The sequence below is a fragment of the Tachypleus tridentatus genome, chromosome 8 (assembly GCF_004210375.1).
Source record: "Tachypleus tridentatus isolate NWPU-2018 chromosome 8, ASM421037v1, whole genome shotgun sequence".
Taxonomy (NCBI): domain Eukaryota; kingdom Metazoa; phylum Arthropoda; class Merostomata; order Xiphosura; family Limulidae; genus Tachypleus; species Tachypleus tridentatus.
The window spans coordinates 120,190,344-120,216,235 of record NC_134832.1 but is presented as its reverse complement, the minus strand read 5'-3'; the positions used below and the strand labels follow the sequence as shown (position 1 = coordinate 120,216,235).

Here is a 25,892-nt window from a genome sequence, read left to right as displayed (position 1 = left end):
TTAATGCAAGTTGTATGTTTGTGAATTTGATTTTCCGCGGACTTCTTCCATAGTTTTAGAGTCAGCACTTGGCAGGGTAGGGTTCTTGTTTATGGGGCGTTATACCACTGTCAAAAGGACTTAATATTCACCCAGAAATTTTTTCTGACATAATAGAAGATATTATGGTCAATAAATGTTATATCGAATTTTGTGGTTTTTCCTATGGATATCGGGGCGCTATGTTTGAAATTGTGTTCATATCCCCATTCACAAGCTAGCAGAACTAAACGTGACATATGCGCTTGGATACCTGAAACAAGTACCCTAACGGGATTTCTTGTGTAGTTGCATAAGTAATTAAGGATAAAGGAAAAACTTCATCGATACATTGGGACCTCTGTAAATCATAAGGGGGCCTTTGGACCCCTTCAACAGATATTTTATGCTAGTTGACGTAAAGAAACTAACATAGGACTAAATATCTTACATATCTGTTTTATTTGTATTCATCAAATATTTAAGATAAATAATTCAAGGCAATTAACCAGCTACAATATACACCAAGGGACTGGATTTTGAAAATCGCTTTTGCTCGCTCTTTAAAATGTTCAAACTCTCTCTTTCCTGATAACAATCTTTTGGTCTCACGAGTTTTTATTAGTTTCACTTCTGCTTTTATAAAAAAAAAAATGTTTACAGAAAGGTCGTTTACATTGCTGTAAGGTGCTAGTGATTGTGATAAACATAATACTGCATATTATATGCAGTATACAGCACCGAATCTCTAACCTTTACACTTAATACTCAGAAATGCTAGTAAATTTCGAAAGATATTGTATTGTTTTGTTAGGTATTTGTACTGGAATTTAGAGTATTTTATAAGACGTAACTGATGGCTGGAAAAAAACTAAAAAAAATGTATATTTTTATATATATATCATAGTGAGATTTTTTTATTAATCTACAGATTACGCTATTTTACCTGTACAAAAGTATGACACCATTATCGCACAATGACAGCATACTGATTTGAAATTGTGAAAGTGGACAGTGAATACCACGGATTTCGACCAAGTGTTGTAGTGTATATGTTATGTTATTTAAACTGGTATGCTAACACTACCAATAACTAGATGGTATAATTTACTACAACTATACAACCTAACTAATCCAACCAAAGCAATGATAATTTACAACTTCGTTCAATAGGAAACTGATTGATTGATACAAATTAAGCACAAAGCTACACAATGGGCTATCTGTGTTCTGTCCACTACAGGTATCGAAACCTGGTTTCTAGCAGTATGAGTCCGCAGACTGTACCACTGAGGGGCTCAATAGGAAATATAGACTCAAAATCTTTAATATTTTCCGAATGTAATCGATTGTTATTTCGTTTAAACAAGTTTATTTTATTTAAATTAATCAGATGGAAGCGGACAAAATTAATTTGTTTATCGACTTACTAATTCCCAAATACTGTAATGAGATTTGAACTTATCAAATTAGCAATAGAGTAACGCTATCATACACGTCACTTAATAAACCTAATTTACGTTATTTGATATAATGCCACAGAGAGTGGAACGTTATCGTTTAATTTATTATAGCCTATTAATAACATATTAATTAACCGTTGCGAACTATAATTCAATTTGTCACAGTGTTGTGTAGTTCAAGTCAAAAAATTAAGTCATGAATGAAACATTCCCATCATTGGAATTAAACAATTGTTTTTTTTCATTCAACATTTATATAATTCACTGATAACAATGAAGCGGAAGCCTCTTGTACATCAAGTAAATACTTCACACATGAGGACGGATGACCATATGGTTAGTGTTCAGACAGTGAATCCGAGGATCTACGGATCCTGCCCCACTACAGTAAAACCGCGTTCGATACTAGAGTTTTGCGTATGTTAAAAGAGTAATAGTTAAACCCATCTATTCTATAGGAATAGTTCCATATGTGACATTAGGAGCTGCTGATTATTTGCCTTTCTTCTAGTCTATCGGTTCAAAATTAGAGATGGGTAGCTCAGATAGTGTGTGCGTTTTATATTTCACGCAAAGCTACACGAAGGCTATCTGCGCTAGCCGTCCCCAATTTAGCTGTGTAAGACTAGAGAAAGGTACCTAGTCGTCGCCACCGACCGCCAACTCTTGAAGTACTCTTTTACTAACGAATAATGGGATTGGCCGTCACATAATAAATTCCCTACGGTGTGATGGGGATTCGAACTCGAGATTATAAGATTATGAGTCGAGTGCCATAGCAACCTGGGAATGCCGAATCTAAGTCTGTGTGTAACTTTGCACGAATACCTAAAAATATTTAATCACGATACTTCAAAACCTTCTTATCTAAACTATTCAAACATCCTTGACTTCAGTGTTTTCCTTATTACAAGGAAATGGAATGTATGAAAATGGAAATTTAAAAAAGTAAAAAATAAAATAAAGAATTACTTTAAGCAATTACGAGAAAAATAACGAAATAAAAAGAAGGTTGCTTTCGTCTTCAAAAACCACAAGAGGTCGCTTCCTGCGAACGTTGTTCGTGACACAAAAATGAAATTTGTACGTGGTAAGTAAATTATCTATAATATGCTAATAAGGCCAAGTTGTAAATTATAATATGATCCATTAAGACACCAAGACGCGAAAGATGAGTAAAGTATTCACTGCATTAGCTAACTTACTTCAAGTTCGTTTAGTAGTGCACGTTCATTTTCCTTTGCTTATAATATTTAAAGGAGTATGCTTTTCTCGATTTTACCGTTATCTGTTGGTCATCTTATAGTATTTTATTTCTATTCCAAACCACATAGAAGTTGCTATTGCTGCTCTATTGGGCAATAACTTTATGTTGTACTTGTATAGTTTATTTATGTCACTAATTATTATTCAGGACTGCAAGATGTAAATATCTTACTGTTTTTGTTTTTATTTTCCTCATAAGATTATAACATTACAGTGTTTCATAACATCCTTCCTTATTTTAGTTCAAAACACCTACGTATCAAATAAGTTGGAAAAGGTTTGTTTGTTTGTTTTTTTAATTTCGCGCAAAGCTACTCGAGGGCTATCTGCGCTTGCCGTCCCTAATTTAGCAGTGTAAGACCAGAGGAAAGGCAGCTAGTCATCACCACCCACCGCCAACTTTTGGGCTACTCTTTTACCAACGAATAGCGGGATTAACCGTCACGTTATAACGCCTCCACGACTGAAAGGGCGAGCATGTTTGGTGCGACCGGGATTCGAACCCGTGACTCTCGGATTATGAGTCGAATGCCTTAACCCACCTGACCATGCCGGACCTAAAGGACGGTTGAACAGATTCCTAACAGCAACATAAAACCCACTCTATTTTACACCTGTTGCACGATACCAACGTGAGGAGTACAGTGAAAGCTTAAAATAATTCTCCTATACCAATAAAAGATAAGCAATTAGATTCCAACTGGCCAGGTAAAATATGTTTAACTCACCAGTGTGGATGTTTTTTGAAGGTCAGAGACATCGACGCATAAGCAGAAAATTAGCATGAGGACTGTTTGACGTGCTACTAAAGAGAGCGTAAACAGGAAAGGCTCTAGTCAGAGTAAAGAAATAGTTTAATATTAATAACACTAGAGGGTAAAAACTGTGACGTTATGCTTGAATCACGAAGTTCAGTTATCTAAACTATAAACGTAGACTTAAAAATCATGAATAGATAGTTATCAGCGCTTTTGCGAGCATAAAAATTGGATTTAGCGTAAAGTATATAATTATTCGAATTCCTACACTTTCTGTATGTATAGTCCTTTACTTCACTGAAATGAAATTAATAACAAAGTCAATTTGCATTCACTTTACGTAAAATAGGATTTGCGAATGTATTTAACTGACAGACAGGCAAATACATATTTATTTATTTATTTATTTTTTGTAAATCTTTAATAGCAGACAGAAAAAGAGATACAGTTGTAGAATAAGATTGTGAAAGCTCCTGCTTTATTATCCTTGCTCAAGAACACTGGGTAGAATTAGAGCGGTAAATTAATCTAATTTGTCAAGAACACTGGACAGGATTATGAGTTTTGATAAATCCACTTATCTTGTCAAAGATATTGTACAGGATTAAGATTAGTAAAAGAGCATAAGCAGTCAAGAACATCGGATGGGATTAGGACTGTGAAATCCACCTATATAATTAGGAAGAGGATTAAACATAGCAACTACAACTATATATTTACTTATTACCTTTTGTAAGTTACTTCAAGGTTTGAATGGTTTCCAAAATACATACGAAAGAAGCAATATGAAAATTCCTCAAAAGTCATGCATCAGTTAATTCTATAATTTTATAACTAAATTTAAGAGATAAAAAATTATATGTGTACATTGTAATATAGATGTACAAAGCTATAGCTAGATATACATGACTTTTTCTGTTTAAGGTGATTGATTGCAAGTTGTTTACATAACTGCTTATGAATAACACGTTTGTAGTTCAATAGTTACGAACTGGTAACTATCACATTGCTTTGTCAGAATACTTACTAGGACCTTCTGAGTTTACTAGTCGTTTTGATTGAATATTGTTAAATAATAATATCTAGTAGTGTGTAGAATGTTCTAAACCTCTATCGAAAATTTAGTTTGAAAGATACATCTATATTGCGTGATTGTGATTTTAATGATAAATAATGTATGTTGACGACTTTAAGAGTGAAACTATTATAAAGTGTATTTTAATAACAGAGCAGAGAAGAATAATTTGTCTTGTTAAATTGTATTTTAGGGTAACTGAACCAGTCTATGTGGACATTGATGAAAAAAGATACAATTATATAAAGCACTAGATATAACTGTGATAACCATCAGTATAACGTCTATTTGTATATAAGTTTGACTTGCTTTACTATATTATTTTGGAACAAATCGACTATGTAACTGTTTGTTTATTGTTTAAATGCATCACCAACAAACCACAGACACCTACTGCAAATAATTCGACTCATACGAAAATCTGGCATATAAGAGTTAAGTATGTATACATAAGGGGAATGGCTCGATTGAACGATAACGCGTCACTTCACTCACATTTACAAATTATCCTTCTAAAGTCCTATTAATCCTGTATATACTTTGATAAAAGTGAAATAATGTAACTCAGCTTGTGAATCCAAGAATTCATGGTTGAGGACTCGTTCCCAGTAAAAAAACATATCCCGTTCATTGGAGCCATTGGTACGCTCTTAAAGTGAAAATCCCACCATTATGTAAAACAAGAATGGGCAAAGAGTTGGCGCTGGGTGCTGCTGACTTGTTGTCGTTCATTTAATGTATCAGTTCAGAAGTAAGTTAGTTTAATGTGTATTTTTTTGTAATTTTGGAGTTAAATGCTGAAATAAATAGACGAAAAAAACGCACTATTTTCTTTAAGTGGTTCTCTGATCGTCTCTTTCAAACAGTAGTTATTTCCAGTGCTATCTATTCTAAAGCTTCATTTTGTAGTTTAATATTTCGTAAATGTTTAAGAAGATATGGCTTATAAAATAATGAATTTACAACCCTTGTCTTTTGTTTACTTTGCTTCTTCAGAAGATTTCTGTACTACAACAACCTCTCATTAGTTCATAAAGATTTTCAAATTGCTGTAAGTTCAAATATTGAGTAGTAGAATTAGATGTGTAAAGAAAAAGCGAATTCAGTTATAATAAGCTGAAGCTTAGCGTGTTTTCGCTATTTTCTTGTATACAAACGTATTACTTGTTTAAAAAAAACTTTCATTGTATCATTAGAATATACCTTAAAATCAAATCTCCTCTAATAAAGTTATAGTGTATTTATAATATATATATATTAATCGATTATTTCAGAGCCGCACAGTCATTTTCAACCCAGGTTTGTTCACTTCAACAAGGTTATTTCAGTTACTAAAGGAAGCACTGCTTACCTCCCATGCTTAGCCAAGGGCTATCCAATTCCACGCTATTCCTGGTATCGAATGAACAATGGTAGAATGACAACAATAATGCGTGAACCTATTGACCAGGTAGACGGTACCCTGGTGTTTTATCATGCCAACGTTAAAGACTCTGGAACGTATGTCTGTATTGCCAGTAATGGAGCTAGCGAACAACGACGGATAACGAGTTTGACAATAACAGGTAGGTGAAAGTCTATCCGTTATTTAGTGCATACGAACCAAAGTGGGATAACCTCATATCTAATTTCAAAAATATCTCATCTTAGTACTTCCCTACGTATATTATAAAAGTTTATGTCCTTTAACAACGCTAGACGTTGATCAATAAGCTATTGATTATACATATTTTAAGAAACTTCAATAATTCATTAGATCCATTTGTTTATTTCGTATTGTGTATCCTGCTATAACAAAAGTTGTTGTTAATAACTGATTGACCAACTGGCAGCGACAAAACTTTTAACATAAATGTTTATCGCAGGTTATCACTGAAGGCCAGTCCCTCCTAATGGTCTCCTGGATGGACAGGCTCAAGTTTACGGACTTGCAACTCTAAAATCTATGGTTCGATAGCAGATAACCCAGTATGGCTTTACTATAAAGCAAACAAATTTTAAAGTACCTCAAACTTTCTTCTCGATTTTTAGTTAAAAATTACTAGCTTAGCTTTTCACTGCTGCACACAACATTCAATGGCGCCACGATAAATACAAATGCAGTTTTCAGCTGCGATTTACTATGTGGAAAATGACAATGCTAATTGTATTGTTTTTGTATTAAAGATTTTTTGTTTGTTTGTTGTAACTTCACAAGGTTTGACATAATTGGGATTATCTTGACCATCGAGCAAACTGATATATGTCAACTTGGAAAATAGTCATTGCTGTTTGATACGAAAGTTTTGGTTTGACATACAGCTGTGCCACTGGACAGCATACTTTTATATGTAATAGAAAATGTATTCTGCATTTTAAAAGCGTTTAAAATTTCTTCAAAGCCACCAATTCCATTTAATGAACGATTTTCAATTGTTTGTTTTAATTTACAGAGCCTTTGAAGGTCATCGTGATGCCGAAAGTTCAAAAAGTTAATGTTGGCGGATCAGTTACTGTGAACTGTACCATCAGTGGTTTTCCTATCGAACGTGTAACGTGGCTGAAGGACCAGCGTCCTCTATCAACCAATATGAGAATTACTCTACCAAGTCAAGATGTTGTTCACATTAGTCCAACTCGTCAAGAAGATCAAGGAATGTACCAATGTTTTGTTACAAATAACCAAGAAACAGTCCAAGATACAGCTGAGTTAAAAGTGTTGTGTAGGTGAAATGTACTGTTATTTGATAAAATCATGTTGACGGGTTTAATATATATTGTATATAAAACTAGACAAAAACTAAAACAAACTCATGACTTTATATATAGTTTGAATTTTCCACCTTCGATTTGTAGTTTCCTAATTTATTGGTCTTGGTCAAATAATAACTTTCCACCATTTAGTTATTTATTTTCCTATGTTTGTGTTAATAAGTATATATACATAGGGGGCTACGGTTCTATATTTACTGAAATAAAGTAAATATTTTGCACAGTAATGACTAATAATTTAATGAGAAAGTTCAATTAAATTTAGTTTTGATTATTTCTGTATGTTAACTGATAAGCATGCATAAAATGGTAAAAGAAACACTAGTACAGCGGTATGTCTACAGGTTTACAACGCAAAAATCAGGGGTTTGATTCCCCTTGGTGGGCTCAGCAGATAGCCCGATGTGGCTTTGCTCCCTCGGTGGGCTCAGCAGATAGCCCGATGTGGCTTTGCTATAAGAAAAACAGAAACAGATGAAAAAAGCCAGGTTAATGTTTACAATAAATATTAAAAGCTGTCGTATTGACAGCTTAAAGTTTACGGTCAATATATGCAATGCTAACAGCTTAATGTTCACAATGAATAACTGCCGTGTCGAGAGCTTAATGCTCATAGGGAATAACTGTCATGTTGACAGCCCAGTGTTTAAACGAGTAGTTTTTTTTTGTCAGTTAACTTAGTGAATAGTGGACAAATAGTTAGAAATATAAAATAGATCTTAAGTTTTGTACATCTTCGCAGATTTATTTTGTTTTTGAGTTTATCTTTCGGGCCCGGCATGGCCAGGTGGGCTAAGGCGTTCAACTTGTAATCTGAGGGTCGCGGGTTTGAATCCCTGTCGCACCAAACATGCTCGCCCTATCAGCCGTGTAGGCGTTATAATGTGACGGTCAATCCCATTATTCGTTGGTAAAAGAGTAGCCCAAAAGTTGGCGGTGGGTGGTGATGAGTAGCTGCCTTCCCTCCAGTCTTATACTGTTAAATTAGGGACGGCTGGCGCAGATAGCCCTCATGTAGCTTTGCGCGAAATTCAAAACAAACACACGTTTCTCTTTTGCTTTGATTGTATTAATTTTAAATTGTGTATAACAAGACCTCTATTTGTACCTATATTTAAAGATATTTTACGTGGACTTTTATAGCAAAACCTCCAAATTTAATCACCACATTTGAGGAAATGACAGTGAAACCTGGTTCGAGAGTGTCTCTCAAGTGTGTTGCAATAGGAAACCCCCTACCCCAAATTACGTGGACCTCATATGGCGAACCCGTGCCTGATAATAACAGAATCAGGACCGGAGACTACGTTAGTAAAGAGGGCGCTGTAATAAGTTTCGTTAATATTACTCGAATTGAGACTGAGGATGGTGGAATATATCGGTGTTCAGCATCCAACAGTAATGGAATAAGAAGTTATGTGAATTCGCTAAATGTTTTTGGCCATCCTGTCATTCGTCCAATGAAAAACAGGACAGTTATAGGGGGACGAGTTGCAATTCTGCATTGTCCGGTTGGTGGATATCCAATTCAACAGATATACTGGGAAAAAGGTGTAGTGGACTTTTTCTTTTCTGATTGAAGCACTATTATATTTTTTGTTTTTTAATACAAGGTTCCGTTATTTATTTGTATTGTTTATTTTTGTGACTAACAGTTTACATGGAAATTGTTGTCCTCAGCGGTAAGTTTATGGGCTTAAAACACAAAATATCAGGTTTAAGTACTCGTGGTGGGCAGAGCAAAAATAGTCCAATGTGTATCTTTGTGCTTGAAACTAAAGCCTAGTAAAAAACAACAACAGATAGACAAAACATGAATGTTCTTCACTTTGATTTAGCTGAAATTATTTCAATGTCTTTAAATAAAAAGATGCTTTTTTTGCTTTTGTAATAAGCTGCCAAGTGTTGTTTCGATTTTTGGCTATAATAATGAAAAGAGAACAGTTGCCTATGAAATTTATATGTGGTAAAATAAAACCACAAGAAGTTTTAAATGATGTCGAATGTACGACATTCCTAACTTGGCCAGGTGAGTTAAGTCGTGCAACTCATAATCTGAGGGTTGCGGGTTCGCATCCCCGTCGCGCCAAACATGCGCGCTCTTTTAGCCGTGGTGGCGTTATAATGTGACGGTCAATCCCAATATTCGTTGGTAAAAGAGTAGCCCAAGAGTTGGCGGTGGGTAGTGATAACTAGCTGCCTTCCCTCTAGTCTTACACTGCTAAATTAGGGACGGCTAGCGCAGATAGTTCTCGAGTAGCTTTGCGTGAAATTCAAAAGCAAACAAAACAAACGTTCCTAATTATATATATATATATATATATATACACGTGTACCCACGATATAGATAACTCTTGGTAAAGAAAATGAAATACTGTTGTCCTTTTGTACTCCATTCTGCTGTATAAAGCACGTGAAAGCGACACCACAAAAGTAAAAGATAATTGTATATGTTTTTAGTGAATTTTATTTTGAGTCTAATAATGTAGTTTGTCGATTGATAGTTCATCAATCCAAAAATGTATTCCCAATCTTTATAACACGTTCTATTTTCTATGTGACTATAGACTTAGAGATGTAAAGTTACACTTCATTGTCAGTCTGCATTATGGTTTTCTTCTCTAGGTACAAAACAGCTCCCTTTAGGACGTCGTCACTTTGTTTTTCCAAATGGTACTCTTGTCATACGTAAAGTTGGACGGTTTGAAGATGAAGGAACATATCGCTGTGTTGCCAAAGATATGAAAAATCACTTCGCCCAGCGAGAAGTCAGTATCAAAGTTCTAGGTACGGTTTAAGATAGTAAACATAAATTCTGTGAATCTGTTTTTATTTCGATCGTTTGTTAAGTAACCGTTTTATTATTATTATTATAATAACAAGTTAGGTCGTTGTTATATTCAAAGACGTCAGGTTGTGTGATCTGGAAAACGTTATTATATCACGTGGAGTTGCTTCAGATCTTTAAAAACACGGTTTTTTCTCATTATCATCAGATTCTAGATAATTTATTTAGACAATAAATGAATGAGTATGTTTTGTTTTTATGTTGAGGCCCATGATGGTCTAACTGTAAGAGCTGCTGTATTTACAATATTAAAAAAGCAAACTAAAATTGTACACGTGTGATTTACATTCACCACTATCGGATACATTACCTAAATAGTAAGTACTTAATTAAAATTTAGGCCGTAATTTTACTTTCAGTGCTTTTAATTTTATTCGTGCTTCCTTTTAGTACCACCGGTGATTTCGCCTTTCTCCTTCCCACCTGATCCACGAGAGGGAATTCGAGCCAGCGTCATGTGTAGCGTTCAAGAAGGTGACCCCCCCATCCAAATCACCTGGTGGAAAGACGGAGAACTACTTCGAGAAGACGATAGTGTCACCTTGGGTCCAAACGATAAATTCATTTCAACGCTGACAATTAGAAGTCTCCAGTCTGAACATAGCGGGCTGTACACTTGCGTAGCTTCTAACTCAGCTGCTTCAGTCAACTTTTCTGTCCCTCTAACGGTCAATTGTAAGTACCTCAAGTTTCAGAATATTTAATGTCCACATAATCTTATATTTTAGAAATAGAATTAATCAGTCATTATATTTCTGATTTTTCCAAGCTAAGGTTTCGTTAATTAGTATTTTTACTATTATTTCACAGCTTCAGTAATATCGACGTTATTATTTTTAATCCATCTAAAACTCATCATAAACTGTAATGTAGAAACAAAATCGACCTTTCCTTAAACCAATAACCGCCTGATGTTTTTATCTACAGACTTTTGTAAGAGATTTAAAAAATATATTGAGCAGTGTTTTGTAGATTTATTTTAAATTTTAAAGACTTTTGAAACCACATACATCTTTAGTTCAAGCTAGTCGCAAAGTTTTAGGTCTAGCACACATATTTTACTTCTATCGATTTTTTATCCTTATTTTATTTAACAATCGTTTGATTCTCTTCAATTGAAAACGTAACATAAAGTTTGAGGAAATAGCCTACTTTCATTTGATTATTATCAATAACAAAACAGGCTGATGATAAACTTTACTCTCGCACTCCGACCAATTACTGTGATCTTTCGAGAAATTATCGATATGTTAAATAATTATTTTCTTTTAATTCCAGAGGAATTTTTAACATTCATAGATCCAAGTACAAACGGCACGAGGTGATTATTTGTTGAAGTAGAACCTGCTAAACGTTTCGTTGCATGTACTCGAGCTCCTCGCATACTTGTAATTTTTTTTGATAAAGTTTTAAAATTTCAACACATTTATCATTTCATTCAGCACCATCAAGATGGAAGTTGGAACCTCTTGACACCTCGGCTCTCACCGGAAGTGTTGTAATTCTAGACTGCCAAGCTTCCGGAAAACCGGAACCACGTATTGTGTGGAAAAAATCAACTGGTAGGTGTAAATAAACAACGATTTAAGAAAAGTTCAGCTCTGAATATATCATACATTGTTATTTATATATTTCTGTAACTACTTGAAGTAAATAATGTATCGTGATTTGGTCTCAGTCAAAACCAGTCTAACGTAATTTGGCTCCATACAAAACATATCATAAACTGATCCCATTTAGAAATACAGGCTACTATTATCAGGTCCCATCTAAAAATACAGGCTACTATCATAAATCCCCACCTAAAAATACAGGCTACTATTATTAGGCCCCATCTAAAAATACATTCTAGTTTGATTAATCCTCATCTAAAAATATAAGCTACTCACATAGAAAATAAAGGCTACTGTTGAAAAGATCCATTTATAATATAGGCTACATTCATCGGTCCCTACCTACAAATACGCACTACCATCATCACGTTAAATCTAAACATACAAGTTATTCTCATCAGGTTCACCTGAAGTTACAGACTACTATCATCAGCTCTCACCTGAAAATACAGGCAACCATCGTCCCGCCTTACCTAACAGAAATATCATGATTAGCTCCTATATAAAAATTTCGTCCATCATTGTCTGGAGCCATGTAGAAAACCATGTATCATGACTTGACCTCATATAAAAAAATATTCATTAAACTGACCTTTACAAAATACAACCTGTGTATTGTAAAAGAAGTCAATTTTTTGTCTTCCAGTCATAGAAAGAATATTTTCCACTGCCACATGTTAATAAATGTTTGCATGTCTCAACGATACACCAATATTTTTAGAAACTTAGCAATAGACTACTTTTACTGCTTTCATTCTAAATGAACATTTAAACTTTCTGGAAATGAAAATGTAAAACTTACACTTTCTTGCACCTTATTTAAAATCCTTCTCGCATACATCTAATATATATATATTGTAACGGATTTACCGTTTATTTTAGTTCCTACGTATGCTTCAGTTTGATGTGTATGACGTATATTGTTGGATGTGTATTGCGTAAGTTCTCGCCTGTTCTCTAAATTAGTGGAAGATTCTTGAGAGTAAGAATCAATAATATATTTTTTTATGAAATAGCTAGCTTGTTGGTTTTCGAACATTGTTGAACGTTCTAGAATCTCGCGTGATTCGTATAAAAGCAGCTAGCCGAGTGACATTAATAGAATAATATTATTAGTTAGTTGAAGTCGGTGTGCCTCGGAAACTATAATTGTGATTAACGCTGATTAATCGGAGAACTACAAAATTTGACCAGGAATATCTACAGATTTTGAACATTACAACCAGCTTAACTTCAGTGAATTAACTTGGGACGTTAAATATCTTCATTTTTAAAACCCAGCTAATAAGCGGCGTAAGGCCAACTGGATATTAAACTCAATTATTGTCTGTAAGTATGTAAAACTGTTATATATGTATAATTATATTATTATTTGTGTTAAGAAAGAAAATTGTGTATATCAATCTTGTTGACAAGTATCACAAATTTTCTACATATTAACATTTAATTAACTTCTAAATTAAAATTAAAATTTCTGGTTATTTGAAATGGTAATATGTAACGCACGTAACAATATATATATATATATATATACATATATAACATTTCAGAAAACTATGGCAAATAAAAATTTTTCACTAGTAAAAGGTAGACAAGTAGCAAAGTCGCAGGTAATACAAGTGAAATATATCCTAGTAAGAAAGGCATCTTGGAAGAGGCTTCATACAACGGAAGGGATACGCCGTCTCGTATTTTAGATTAATTAGCTTCTCTCTTACGATATTACTTCTCAAGTTGCACTACAAGTTGTCACTTAGAATACCAAATGAGCTTAGGGTTGACCTAACTTTTATGTCCATAGTTCTTTCATTCTTCTTCAAATGAGTTATATAACAAGCACTGCATTTTATAGCGTTATTTTGTTATAATCTAAGCCGAAAAATCGGAACCAATTAAACTTCGTCTAGTTTTAACTGCATAATCAACCAGGATGTTATGATAATAATACTTTTTGATAATGCTGTTAATTTTGGTATTATCTCCCATTTCCGAAGTATACACCATCCACACACCATAGAACTACCACCATAGTTCACTTTTCTTTTTATATGCTTTAGTTGAGACTTCCCACGTTTAATTCTCCTCTGCAGCCTAACCTAAAGTTTCCTACAACTCGGTCTTTATTTAGCTAGTTCATATACCTAAAGTTTCCTACAACTCGGTCTTTATTTAGCTAGTTCATATGTCTAAATTTCCTACAACTCGGTCTTTATTTAGCTAGTTCATATTGCGTTGCTCCTTTTTTTAAAATTTTTTATAATTCTCTGTGAAGTTAATTTTTGTTTTACCATGTTCACATATGAAATATCACTTTTTTTAAATATTTTCATGTATCCCATTTTCTTACAACCGTTATTGGATAGTTCAATTGTAGAGCGTAATCTCTTTTATATCCCAAAAATAGTTTCATTTGTTTTTCTGATGAAATTTTCTTTTCAAGTGACATTATCCTCCCGTCTGAATGTTTTCTTGGACCTTTAAACTTGACTTTTAATTAAAGTTTCCAATTGTGGAAAAATTGTCGAATCATGTTATTTGAAATTCATCCTTCGAAACACTGAGTTTGAATAACATTCGAGTTTGTTTTTCATTACATAGTAAATAATAAACTTTGCTCATTTTTCATCTTAATGGATTTTAATTTTTATTTCAGTTTGTCATGTTGAAACTTGTAAAGATTTTTGCGGTTAATAGTAGTCATTCATTTCATTTAATTCAAGAGAAATATAACTATTTATGATTTTAAACAAGTTTGAAAAATACATGTCTTTATAAACGTGCCACTGGATGAAGTTCGTTCAAGAAACATTTAATATATTTGTAACAATTGATATACCCTTATATTAGGTTGTCCAGAAATAAATGTCGTTTTTGAACTGCTAAGTTCGGAAAAGTATAAACCAGTGTTGTAAAACATGCTTTAATCAAAGTGAGCACCATTTGCTTCAACACACTTTTGCCAACGTGTAACGATGCTGTTTATGCCCCTGCTGTAGAAATCAGAGTTTCTATGGTCAATGAACCCCCTGAAGGCTTCTTCTGCAGCTGCCTGGTTTTGAAAGCGTTTATTGTTCAAAATGTTGTCAAAGTGCTTGAAAAAACGAAGATCAGTAGGGAAAAGGTCTGGAGAATAAGATGGATGAAGCAAAAGCTCGATTTTCAATTCGTTCCACTTTTGGAGCGTCATCCTTGACAGGTCTCATAACGCCAATTTTGTTGATCTTCAGTCAGCTCATGCGGAACCCACTTATCCAACTTTTTCGTCTTTCCAATCGCACTCGGGTGGTTTGAGTTGCTTTTGTCTAGCTTTTTAGCCGGCTCACCTACTGTTGTGCAACGGTCTGTCTCAACTGCTTTCCTTAATGTATTTTCATCTAAGAATGGCTTCTTTCCACGACCTTCGTGGTATACAAGACTTTCATCTCCATGTCGAAACCTTTAGAATTAACGCTGAAATGTACGTTCAGTAACAGATCCATAGCCGAATGCCTAGTTGATGTTTCGAGTAGTGTCGGTAGCTTTTCGTCCAAGTTTGAAGTCGTAGAGGAAAATCAGACGAAAGTCCTTGTTCATGTTGCCTTGGGGGTTGCGAAACTTACTCTGAGTAGAGTTAATACAGCAGATAAATTAAGACTCCTTGTAAGCGACAAACGTTGGATTAAACCAACCAACCAACCAACCAACCAACGATAAGTTACTTAATATTCAGCTTTTAAATGCCATCGTCAAACTTCCGACATTTATTTCTGGACAACCTAATATGACAATATTTTACTGTAGTTATATATTTTTTCTTAACAGAGTCAACTTTATATGCAGGTACTTAACGTGGTTGTGTGTATGTTGTCACGGTTATTGCGAAAGTTATAAATTCTTTACAGAAATAACTGTTTATCTAGCACTAGAATTACACAGAAATGTTATTTATTTAACACTAGACAACAACTTAAAATTATTAGAAAATATCATTTTTGACACCAGATGGCGCCACCATAAAGTTCAATACGGTGATCAGCGGCGCACGTGTGCAAGTTTTGGTGAATGGATCTTTGGTCATTAAAGACGTGCGTGAGGATGACAGAGGAAGATACTTATGCGAGGCCAGCAATGGTGTGGGTTCACCCATCAGTACAGTAGTCAGGCTTGACGTACATGGTCAGTCTCTTGTTTAAAAAATCAGTGTGGTAATAAGCTTACATGTGCAGGCCAGTGTGGACCTTCGCTATAACTAACATGATTTTTTTTTAAATATTCTGACAGCGATGAAGAAATGTTAATATTGGACGAAGTCTCGTAATTAGTATAAAAAAAAAGAACAAGACGGTTTTAAATGTTTTTATCAATTGAATCATATAATTACTATATATTACTGGGTCTTCCGGTGAGACAGTGGTAAGTCTATTGATTTACAACTCTAAAATCAGGGGTTCGATTACCTTCGGTGGACACAACAAATTCCTCAACGTGGCTTTGCAATAAGAAAAACACAAACACACACATACAGATATTACTGGAAAATATTTGGATCATATTTTGATCACTCTTCTATGAATAATTAATATTTATTACTGGTACACATCACAAAATGGCTAAAATAGGTCAAAAGACTCACGAGAAAAAAATGGCTGAAGGAACTATTTCGTATCTCACTGGAAAAGAACAACTTTTTAAACTAAGTACAAGTTGTAAACTGAAATATTGTTTGTTTAATATCGCGCAAAGCTACACGCGGGTTATCTGCGCTAGCAATCATTAATTTAGTAGTGTAAGACTAGAGGGAAGGCAATTAGTCATCACCGCCCACCGCCAACTCTTGGAGTACTCTTTTACCAACGAATAGTCGGATTGACCGTAACATTATAACGCCCCCACGACTGAAAGGGAGAGCATGTTTGGTGCGACCCTCAGATTACGAGTCGAGCGCCTTAACTCACTTGGCCATACCGAGCCGTAACCTGAAAGTAAACAGGGCACTGTAGCCCAATTCATTGACCAAAACGACTTAGGCACAATTAAAAAACAAAATACAATAAACGGGAAGAAATTCAGCTCTGGGGTTAAAACATCAAATTTAGGAGCGTAAGGCTTAACTCGAACATCAGAATACCAAAGATACTTTTCTACAATATTACATCTTTTCATATCAGCCGATTTAACTCTATAATAAACTTAAACTTACAGATACCAATAGATTTAATTCTTCAACAGGTGTGAACCTGCTGACAGCAGCAGGTTTATCTATGCAACAAGGTAACAACTGGTGATAGAAGCAAGTTTAACTCTGAAACAAACTAAATCCTATCGATACCAGCAGGTGTATGTGTGTTTTTCTTATAACGAAGCCACATCAGGCTATCTGCTGAGCTCACCGAGAGGAATCGAACCCCTGATTTTAGTGCTGTAAATCCATAGGCTTACCGCTGTACTAGCGGGGAGCTAGCAGTAGGTTAACTTATTGGTAAACTACACCTGTTGATAGCAGATTTAACTCTGCAATAAACTAACAGTTCTTAATAGCAGGTTTAATAGATGAAATTTACCAAGTTGACAAACACAATTACACTAAAAACATAACTTGATCAATAATAATTCCAGTTTAATATATCACACTATGTAACACAAATTTTGTTTCTGGATGGTATGTGTTATTTCTTAATTCCTTATATTGTAAAAGTACAAAAAATGGCCATTATTCCCTTCAAACCTCACTTTTGTGACCTGGATAATGAAATTTAGAAATTAACCTGTTTTTTAAGGTCTGAATAAAACAACATATGAATCAAGATTTACATGTATTTATACTAAAGTTATACAAAAATGTTTAGAAGTGAGTAGTTTTTTGAGATTTGCGACTGTAATGTAAATCATTTTCACGTATCAGCCCCCAAATATAGTCTCCCATCATGTTTTCGTTATACGCTCCCAGGTCACAAAAGCAAAGTTTGAAGAGAAAGATAGGTCTTTTCCATTTATTTTAGACATTAGTTTTTTTTTTTGGTTTTTTAATTTCGCGCAAAGCTATCTGAAAGGGCGAATATGTTTGGTGTGACGGTTATTCGAACCTGCGATCCTAAGATGACGAGTCGAACGCCTAACCCACCTGACCATGCCGGGCCTAGGCATAAGTAGTTGGGAAATAGCATTTTCTACCCAGGAACAAAAAAAAAGTAAAAATTTTGTTACATAGTGTGACTATAGGATATTTATTTTGGAAACGAATGTTCATCACCAGGAAAAACAAAACAAATGTTATCTTTTGTGTAGTGCCTGCCCACTTTAAAACAAAGTTTTCGTCCGAGACAACCGTGGCAGGAAAACCTACAACCATTGCGTGTGAAGCTAGAGGAGATAATCCACTGACCTTCAGTTGGTCCAAAGACAACCAAGGATTTAGTACGGATGACGAGGGAAGGTACGGTGTCCTACTGTATCTCACGTACTAGTTTAAGTAACCGCGGTGCCTCAGAAACAACTCGAAATGAAATTTAATATCTCGATAAAGGGTTTCAACTGAAATAACTCGTGTTATCACTGAGTGCACCCAAAAATCTTTCTTTGTACGAGTTCTGGGTTTAGAAATGATTCAAAAATATTTATTACAAAAATAATTTGTTGAGTCATTTTATGTTACGTTTAAGATGTTCTAGAAATTTCTATATAAGTTGCTTGATTACTATAATATTTTTGCTATTAGCAACACAGATTTGAAAACTTTGACTAGTCTGTGTTGTAGACATATTTTATATCTTCAAAACTAGTTATAGTCACAGACATTTCAGTTACTATTCAGTTTGTGAAAAATGAGTACATCGTAAATTAATTTAAATAATTGATCAATTAAAGAGGAAAATATTTCACTGTAATTGAATGTGCGTTGGTATGAAAATAGCAAATTCACAGGATTGAACGAATGCAGGTATACGTAATGAAAGATTACGGTGCTGGACGTACTGACCTTTCTTGGGTAGGTATGATGTATGGCCATATGGTTAAACATACATAGGTGTGTGTGATGTACGGCCGTGGGTTTTAACATACGAGGGTGTGCCCAACTTCAGGTCACAGGTTGAATGTAAGTAGGTGTACATGACCTAGTGTCACACGGTTGATTGCATGTAGATGCACGTGTCTTAAGGTCATAGGTTGAGTGTAAGTAGGTGTACATGACATAGTGTCACACGGTTATTTGTATGTAGATGTACCTGACTTCAGGTAACAGGTTGAATGACCTAGTATCACACGGTTGTACTTGCTTTCTTCTTCTGTCAACGCACTTATTGTCCAGATTCATTATCTTATTTTCTACTTTACTTGCATGGCGGTATGACCTTGAGTGTATCCCTATTTACGGTATCGCAAATCTGTTAGAGTTTAGTGTATTTCTAGCTGTTGCTCTCACGACCTAGGTCAGTTAGAGGGAAATTACGACATCATGAGTCAAACTGATTCTTGCTCGCTCTTTCTTGTAAAAGCAAATATTATCAACATTGTCCATTCCAGATATGCAGAACAATTTTACCTTTGGTATATAATATTTTTTTCTTTTTCTTGACAAACTTTATCTTTTAGCTCCAAGGTGACATTTAACCTTACCATTAATTTTGAGCTAGTATTTCACAAGAAACATTTGATAAAATTTGACATGTCTTGAAATGAGGTCTTACATTATATAATTGTCTAAACACATAGGGTTAATAAAAGAAATTACTACAGGGAACATTTTTAAATTATCTTTTTTACACACTTGAAGATATCGGATAAGGAATACAATGCTTAACGACGTCACCAAGTCTGAACTAACCATCTTGTCAGCTGAAAGCAGAGATACTGGGATGTACACCTGTGAGGTCAAGAACAGCTGGGGAAAGGATGAGACCAACGTCCAGTTACTGGTACTAGGTAAGTTATGAACAAAATATCGAGTGAGTAGTTTCACTTAATTTAAAACGTGATATTAAGCATAATTCTAGATCATTATACATTAGTGATATTTTTACATGGTGGGATAGCATGGCTAGGGAACACCGTGTTTCATTTCTTTGTACTTTTGACTCATGGTTGGATGTTTGCAAGTTCAACATTGGTTTCCGCAGTGATGCTGTGTTCTTGAAAAATACACTTTACCTCAGTTGTTTCTGTCTATTAGCTGGGGATTAACCTGAGATGAACTAACATTTCGTCACTCTCTCATCTGTCTGTGCCGAAGTTCAGAACAGCATCAAATGCACCATCTTAGACTGAAGAAAATATGTCATTTTTCTTAGAGTAGTACTAGATTACTTATACCACATCAATCCAGAGGTGTTTGATGTTAGACAGAAATAAAGAATTATCACGAATGTTGTATAATTAATAAGTTGGATTTATTTATGTTGAAAGCTGAGACTATTGCTTCTATTCTTATTTGGTAACTGCTGAGTTCCAGTATTCAAATTGGTAATTAACACAAACTAATCTTTGCTTGCGTAGTTTTGTAGCCAAAGCTACATAATGGGCTATTTCTTCATTGCCCAATGCGGTTATCGAAACCGAACTTTTAGCGTCGTAATCCTTTGACTTATTTAGTGAGGAATTTAGTGTTAGATTTATCTACGGTTTTATAAACTAACCGTAAAATAGTTCCAGTTTTAAGTTAAATATACAATTATTGGGTGGTTATATTGGTAATAGAAAAGAAAAATCAGTACTCTTAAAGACTGTTCAAGAATAAGTGGGGTGAAAGTTACATAGTGCGATAGATGCCATGAAAAAGTTTTTCTTTTGGTGATATTAAACTTTTGAATATTTCTAATTGTTTTCAGAATGTTGAGATACTAAAAACAAACAATGGACAATTATTTGGTAAATTAACTTTAATTATACCAAATGAAAGGTAGTGTACTGAGGCTATTATGATTTTGATCACACGTTTAATATAAATAGGAACTCAGTCACTGCAGTTGCTGGAAGAAAAGAATTTGATATAGCGATAAGAAAAGCATTCAGGACTATGTCTAGTGGTAGTAAGTTTATTTGTAAACATACCTATTACAAATTAAGACATAATTATATTGGTACATAAATCACTAGTTAGGTGTCTCTTTGAATCTTGTGAAGAGATCTAAACTCCTTATCCAACCTAAGAAAAGATATTTAATTTCGAAAAGAGATTTGTTTGTTTGTTTTGAAATTTCGCACAAAGCTACTCAAGGGCTATCTGTGCTAGCCGTCCCTAATTTAGCAGTGTAAGACTACAGGGAAGGCAGCTAGTCATCACCACCCACCGCCAACTCTTGGGCTACTCTTTTACCAACGAACAGTGGGATTGACCTTCACATTATAACGCCCCCACGGCTGGGAGGGCGAGCATGTTTGACGCGACTCGGGCGCGAACCCGCGACCCTCAGATTAACGCACGCCTTAACGCGCTAGGCCATGCCTCGAAAAGAGATCAGAGAAGGAAGAAACCCAAGGTTCTTATGGGGATTGGTTAGTATGTCAAACCCAAGGTTCTTATGGGGATTGGTTAGTATGTCAAACCCAAGGTTCTTATGGGGATTGGTTAGTATGTCAAACCCAAGGTTCTTATGGGGATTGGTTAGTATGTCTTAGCTTATTTTTTCTTGAACGATAACAAGTGATCTTATTGATGTTTACGAGACTTTCCAAGAGATATATGAGGTAAAGGCCTCTGTGATATGAAGGCAGTGAGATGAGAGGACACACATGTAAAAATTGAAAACGACAGGCTAGATTCCATTTAATAGTTTTATTTCCTAACGGAGTGATTGGTTTATGAAAATTATTTGCAGTTGGCAGTAAAGGACGTTAAAATCTGCAAAAATTAGAATCGACGATTTTATGATAACAAATGCCTTTAAAGTTTTTTGCTTATTTCAAGAACAGCAAGAGGATAAAAATTAATAAGATCAGGTGCTGAAGAGAATGAATTATAAAATAATCAGTTCGCAGTTAATGAGTATGTCGTATAGCTACAGTCTCGAAAGTTGTTTATTTTACATACAAACTAATGTGTCATGTATACAGTAGAGTGCCATTAAGCCGCGAACCAGTAAACCGCGAAATCGCTTAGGCTGCTGTAGCAAGTCTTGTCCCAAAATTTTTGATGTATTAAATCTACTACCTGGCTTTTTAAAGTTTCTCACACTCTCGTTGTCGTTGACACTGACATGACAAATGTGAGCGAGAATTTAATAATTTATGCAACTGCGCAATATCGCTACCACGAGATTTAAAATGGCGGCCCGCATGTAACACGGGAAGACGAAATTTTACAGGGAAAAGCGAACCATCGCAATGCATTGGTCGTTTGTGTTAAAACGGCACTTGTCAATTGTATCTGAATACTCTATACATTAATATTATAATGATCACGCAATGGCCCGGGTGAGGCTCCTCGGCGGAGCTGTTGGCGACTTCGGCTTTTCAGTCACAAAGGTTTAAGCCGCGGTTAAGCAGGTTGACCCCCCCCTTCAAATACCGCGGCTTAACGGCGCTCCACTGTATTTACTAGTGAGAATAAATTTATATGTTAAACACGAAAAATCAAAAACTGGCATAACATAGAAATCAATGATATGCATGCAGAATTTCCGTATTGTATCACTTTGATTTTGATTACTTCTTAGATCATCCAGCTTCCCCAAAAGACATCAGAGTGAGAAGGGTTGACGGGCGAAGTGTGACCCTAGAGTGGGAGGAGCCTGCATCTGGAAACAGTCCAATAAAAAAGTACATTATAAATTACAAAAAGGAGGGTGGTAAGGTTTTTGATATATATATGTTAATCATTTAAGACTTAAGTACTGTGTATTTAATATACATCGCAAATTTATTTAACATAAATTACAATATCTGTATCCTGAACGATATGTCAAACTTTAGCAACACAGTGATGTCGTATAAATACTCATGTATTCTCTTAATGAAAGAATGCTTTGTACATGTTTGTTTTCATAAGCATGTGTAATACAATAATGTACATAATGTTTGCGAACTGAACGACCAGTAATTATTTCCACGGTAGAAAAATAAGAGATTAAAACAAATCATAATTTAATAATTATGTATTAATTATATAAAACTTCAATTCTAATTATTATGTAATAAGCAAATGGAGCATAAAACATTAGAATAAGGTATGTCAAAATATAATATATTTAGATGTCGAGAACAAAAGTGGCAAATCACATGTAAACAGAAGTTTAGTTTCATAGTAGTACTGACTATCCAGATTAATTAGAATTTTATCCATCAACATACCGATAAAACAGGAAACAGACCGTTGGAAATAGTAGCTCAAGGTGACCAGAGAGAAGTAGCCATTAGGGATCTTGACCCAATGACAACGTATCTATTCACTTTATTCGCAGAAAATGCTATCGGACGAAGTTCACCAAGTGCAAATATCTCAGTTACTACAGAAGAGGAAGGTGATTAGTGTAGTTATTAACTTACTAATTTAAACAAAACAATTATATTTACTAAACAAACTGTTATTTTAAACAGAACAATTATTTTATATTTACTAAACAAACTGTTAGTTTAAACAGAACAATTGTTTCTCTTAGATAAGTTCAAGTTATTTTTAATATTTTTTGTATAAATGCTGTGATTTTTTTTCCTGATTATACAAGTTTGTTTAAAGTTTTATAGAAAAATGTTGTGTGTGTTTCCCAACCGACTTATAAGCTGAAGACACTTATTTAATGTACCTATTTCAGAGCACTTACTAATATTGTCTACGATCATATCAGTTTTGGTTATGTGTGGGATAGTTTTTAAGTCTACTTTCAACGTAATATTTTCAAATTTTTATCTTATGTCGTAGCTGGCTCAGCATGGCCAGGAGGTTAGGGTGCTTGACTCGCAATCTTAGGATCGTGGGCTCGAATCCACGTCAAAACAAACATACTTGCCCTTTCAGCCGTGTGAACGTTATAATGTTACAGTCAATCCCACTATTTTCTGGTAAACGAATATCTCAAGAATTGGCGATGGGTAGTGATGACTAGCTGTCTTTTCTTTAGTCCCTCGTGTAACTTTGCGCGAAATTGAAAACAACATGTTAATTTTGCCTTTATTTTATTTTTCAGTTCCCACTTCTCCTCCTGTCGATGTAGAAGGTGTACCAGTGAATTCACGTACAGTCAGAGTAACATGGAGGGTATGTTACCTCTTACCTAGACACCTGTTACTTTTCGTAAATCGAGAAAAAAATAAACGAGTGCTTAGTAAGTGTGAAGTAGGTTTAACCAACATGAACTAAATGTCTGGACCTAAAATAACGTAAATTGTACATGTTAGGGTTTTTGATGTTCAGTTACTCTTGGATAATTTGATAACCATCAGAATTTAAGGAATGTTTCTAATATCAACCAAGAATACTAGTATTTGATCCAGTTCAAAATGTGTCCAAAAATAAGTTAAAGATATATCAAAACGAATTAATGGTAAATAGAAAAGTATTTTAATTAATCATAAACAAAAGGAATATTACAAATTAATTATAAATAAAAAGTATAAGTTAATGTCACATAGAAGGTTCAGTAGTTTATAAATGACTTTGCTTTTTTCTCTCTCTTTTTAGCTAATGAATGAATTTTCAATGTTTTACTTTTTTTTATTCGCCCGTAATAATTTTCTATTTAAACAATTGTTTCAGTTACATTAGGGTATGATTAACTTGGAAAGAATGAAACATTGCACTGTCAATAGGTTTTATAAAAATGTTTGTTTTAAGAAACATGGAAAAATAAATTTGATAGTTGAATAGAATTCAATAGTACAATCTGAAAGTGAGTTACCTTTGTCTTCCTTCTTTCACTTACATACACACACACACTCAAACACCTATATTTATTATGCTTTAAACTATTATTGTTAAAAAAGATCAGCATGAATTATTATTATTTTGCTAAAAATAAATATTTTATATTTTGCCAACTTTTCCATAGATCAGTCGTCTATTTTTCAGAGCCCTCTCTCCACAGAACACTTCAGTACTGTCAAAGGTTACTACATCGGCTACAAAGTTGAAACGAATGATAAGAATTTCATCTACAAATCTGTGGAAGCTCCTGACAGCACTAGAGTTAATGAATACGAAATAAGTAATCTCCTTCCAGGAACAAACTACATTATAGTTGTTCAGGCTTTTAACGATAAAGGAGTGGGCCCTGCTTCTAAGGAGACTAATGTTAAAACACCACGGTTCGGTACGAATAATTTTCGTGTCCTTTCATACCTAGCTTAGAATTATTTAAACTCTTAGTCCGTGTCCATACTTATACATTACTGAAATTACTTTGTTCAAAAAGTGATTGTTGTGCATATGAAAATAACTTTTATGTTGAAGTATAAATCACAAAACAGAGCCTTATATTTTTATCGTTAATGTTTACTCAGTGCTGCTTAAGAAAAGTATAATTAAAAATGTAGCATCTACTTAAATTATTTGATGGCCAGGCATGGCCAGGTGGGTTAAGGCGTTCGACTCATAATCTGAGGGTCGCGGGTTCACATCCCCGTCGCACCAAACATACTCGCCTTTTCAGCCGTGGGGGTGTTATAATGTTACGGTCAATCCCACTATTCGCTGGTAAAAGCGTAGCCCAAGAGTAGGTGGTGGGTGGTGATGACTAGCTGCCTTCCCTCTAGTCTTATACTGCTAAATTAGGGACGGCTAGCGCAGATAGCCCTGGAGTAGCTTTGCACGAAATTCAAAAAACAAAACAAACTAAATTATTTGATTTTTAAAATAATTGAAATTAGTTAAATGTTTTAAGCTGTAACTTTTGTAAAAACTAAATTACATTGAATTAATGACCTAGAATTAGTAAAGAACTATATGCTTTGCAATATGTTATTACTAAAACATCTCTGTATTATTTCTCTACTATTAAGATGCACCAAATCCTCCAAGACTAAGTCTGTCATCCACTTCATTCTCGTCAATTGAAGTTTCATGGAAGGCCTCTAATCTGGAAAATCAACCAATATCAGGTATTTGTTCCTTTTATAACTTAATTTATTTAATCAAATGATTAGCAGGTAGACATGAATGTCCTGGGGGTTCGAAATGCCGCTGAACGTACTCCA

The 25,892-nt window shown here is 34.5% G+C and overlaps 1 protein-coding gene across 2 annotated transcripts in view; it reads left to right on the top strand.

Moving 5' to 3' along the window:
• Window positions 1–25,892, top strand: part of LOC143223346 (cell adhesion molecule Dscam1-like) — a 141,428-nt gene that overhangs the window by 93,020 nt on the left and 22,516 nt on the right. For both annotated transcript variants that reach the window (XM_076451221.1, XM_076451222.1), the window contains exons 5-18: window positions 5,855–6,145; window positions 7,013–7,282; window positions 8,475–8,882; window positions 9,957–10,118; window positions 10,570–10,854; window positions 11,622–11,741; window positions 15,774–15,947; window positions 18,057–18,204; window positions 19,543–19,691; window positions 22,421–22,552; window positions 23,066–23,224; window positions 23,888–23,958; window positions 24,769–25,009; window positions 25,698–25,796. In XM_076451221.1, coding sequence (XP_076307336.1) covers window positions 5,855–6,145; window positions 7,013–7,282; window positions 8,475–8,882; window positions 9,957–10,118; window positions 10,570–10,854; window positions 11,622–11,741; window positions 15,774–15,947; window positions 18,057–18,204; window positions 19,543–19,691; window positions 22,421–22,552; window positions 23,066–23,224; window positions 23,888–23,958; window positions 24,769–25,009; window positions 25,698–25,796 — 2,709 coding nt within the window. The remainder of the gene's footprint in view (window positions 1–5,854; window positions 6,146–7,012; window positions 7,283–8,474; window positions 8,883–9,956; window positions 10,119–10,569; window positions 10,855–11,621; window positions 11,742–15,773; window positions 15,948–18,056; window positions 18,205–19,542; window positions 19,692–22,420; window positions 22,553–23,065; window positions 23,225–23,887; window positions 23,959–24,768; window positions 25,010–25,697; window positions 25,797–25,892) is intronic.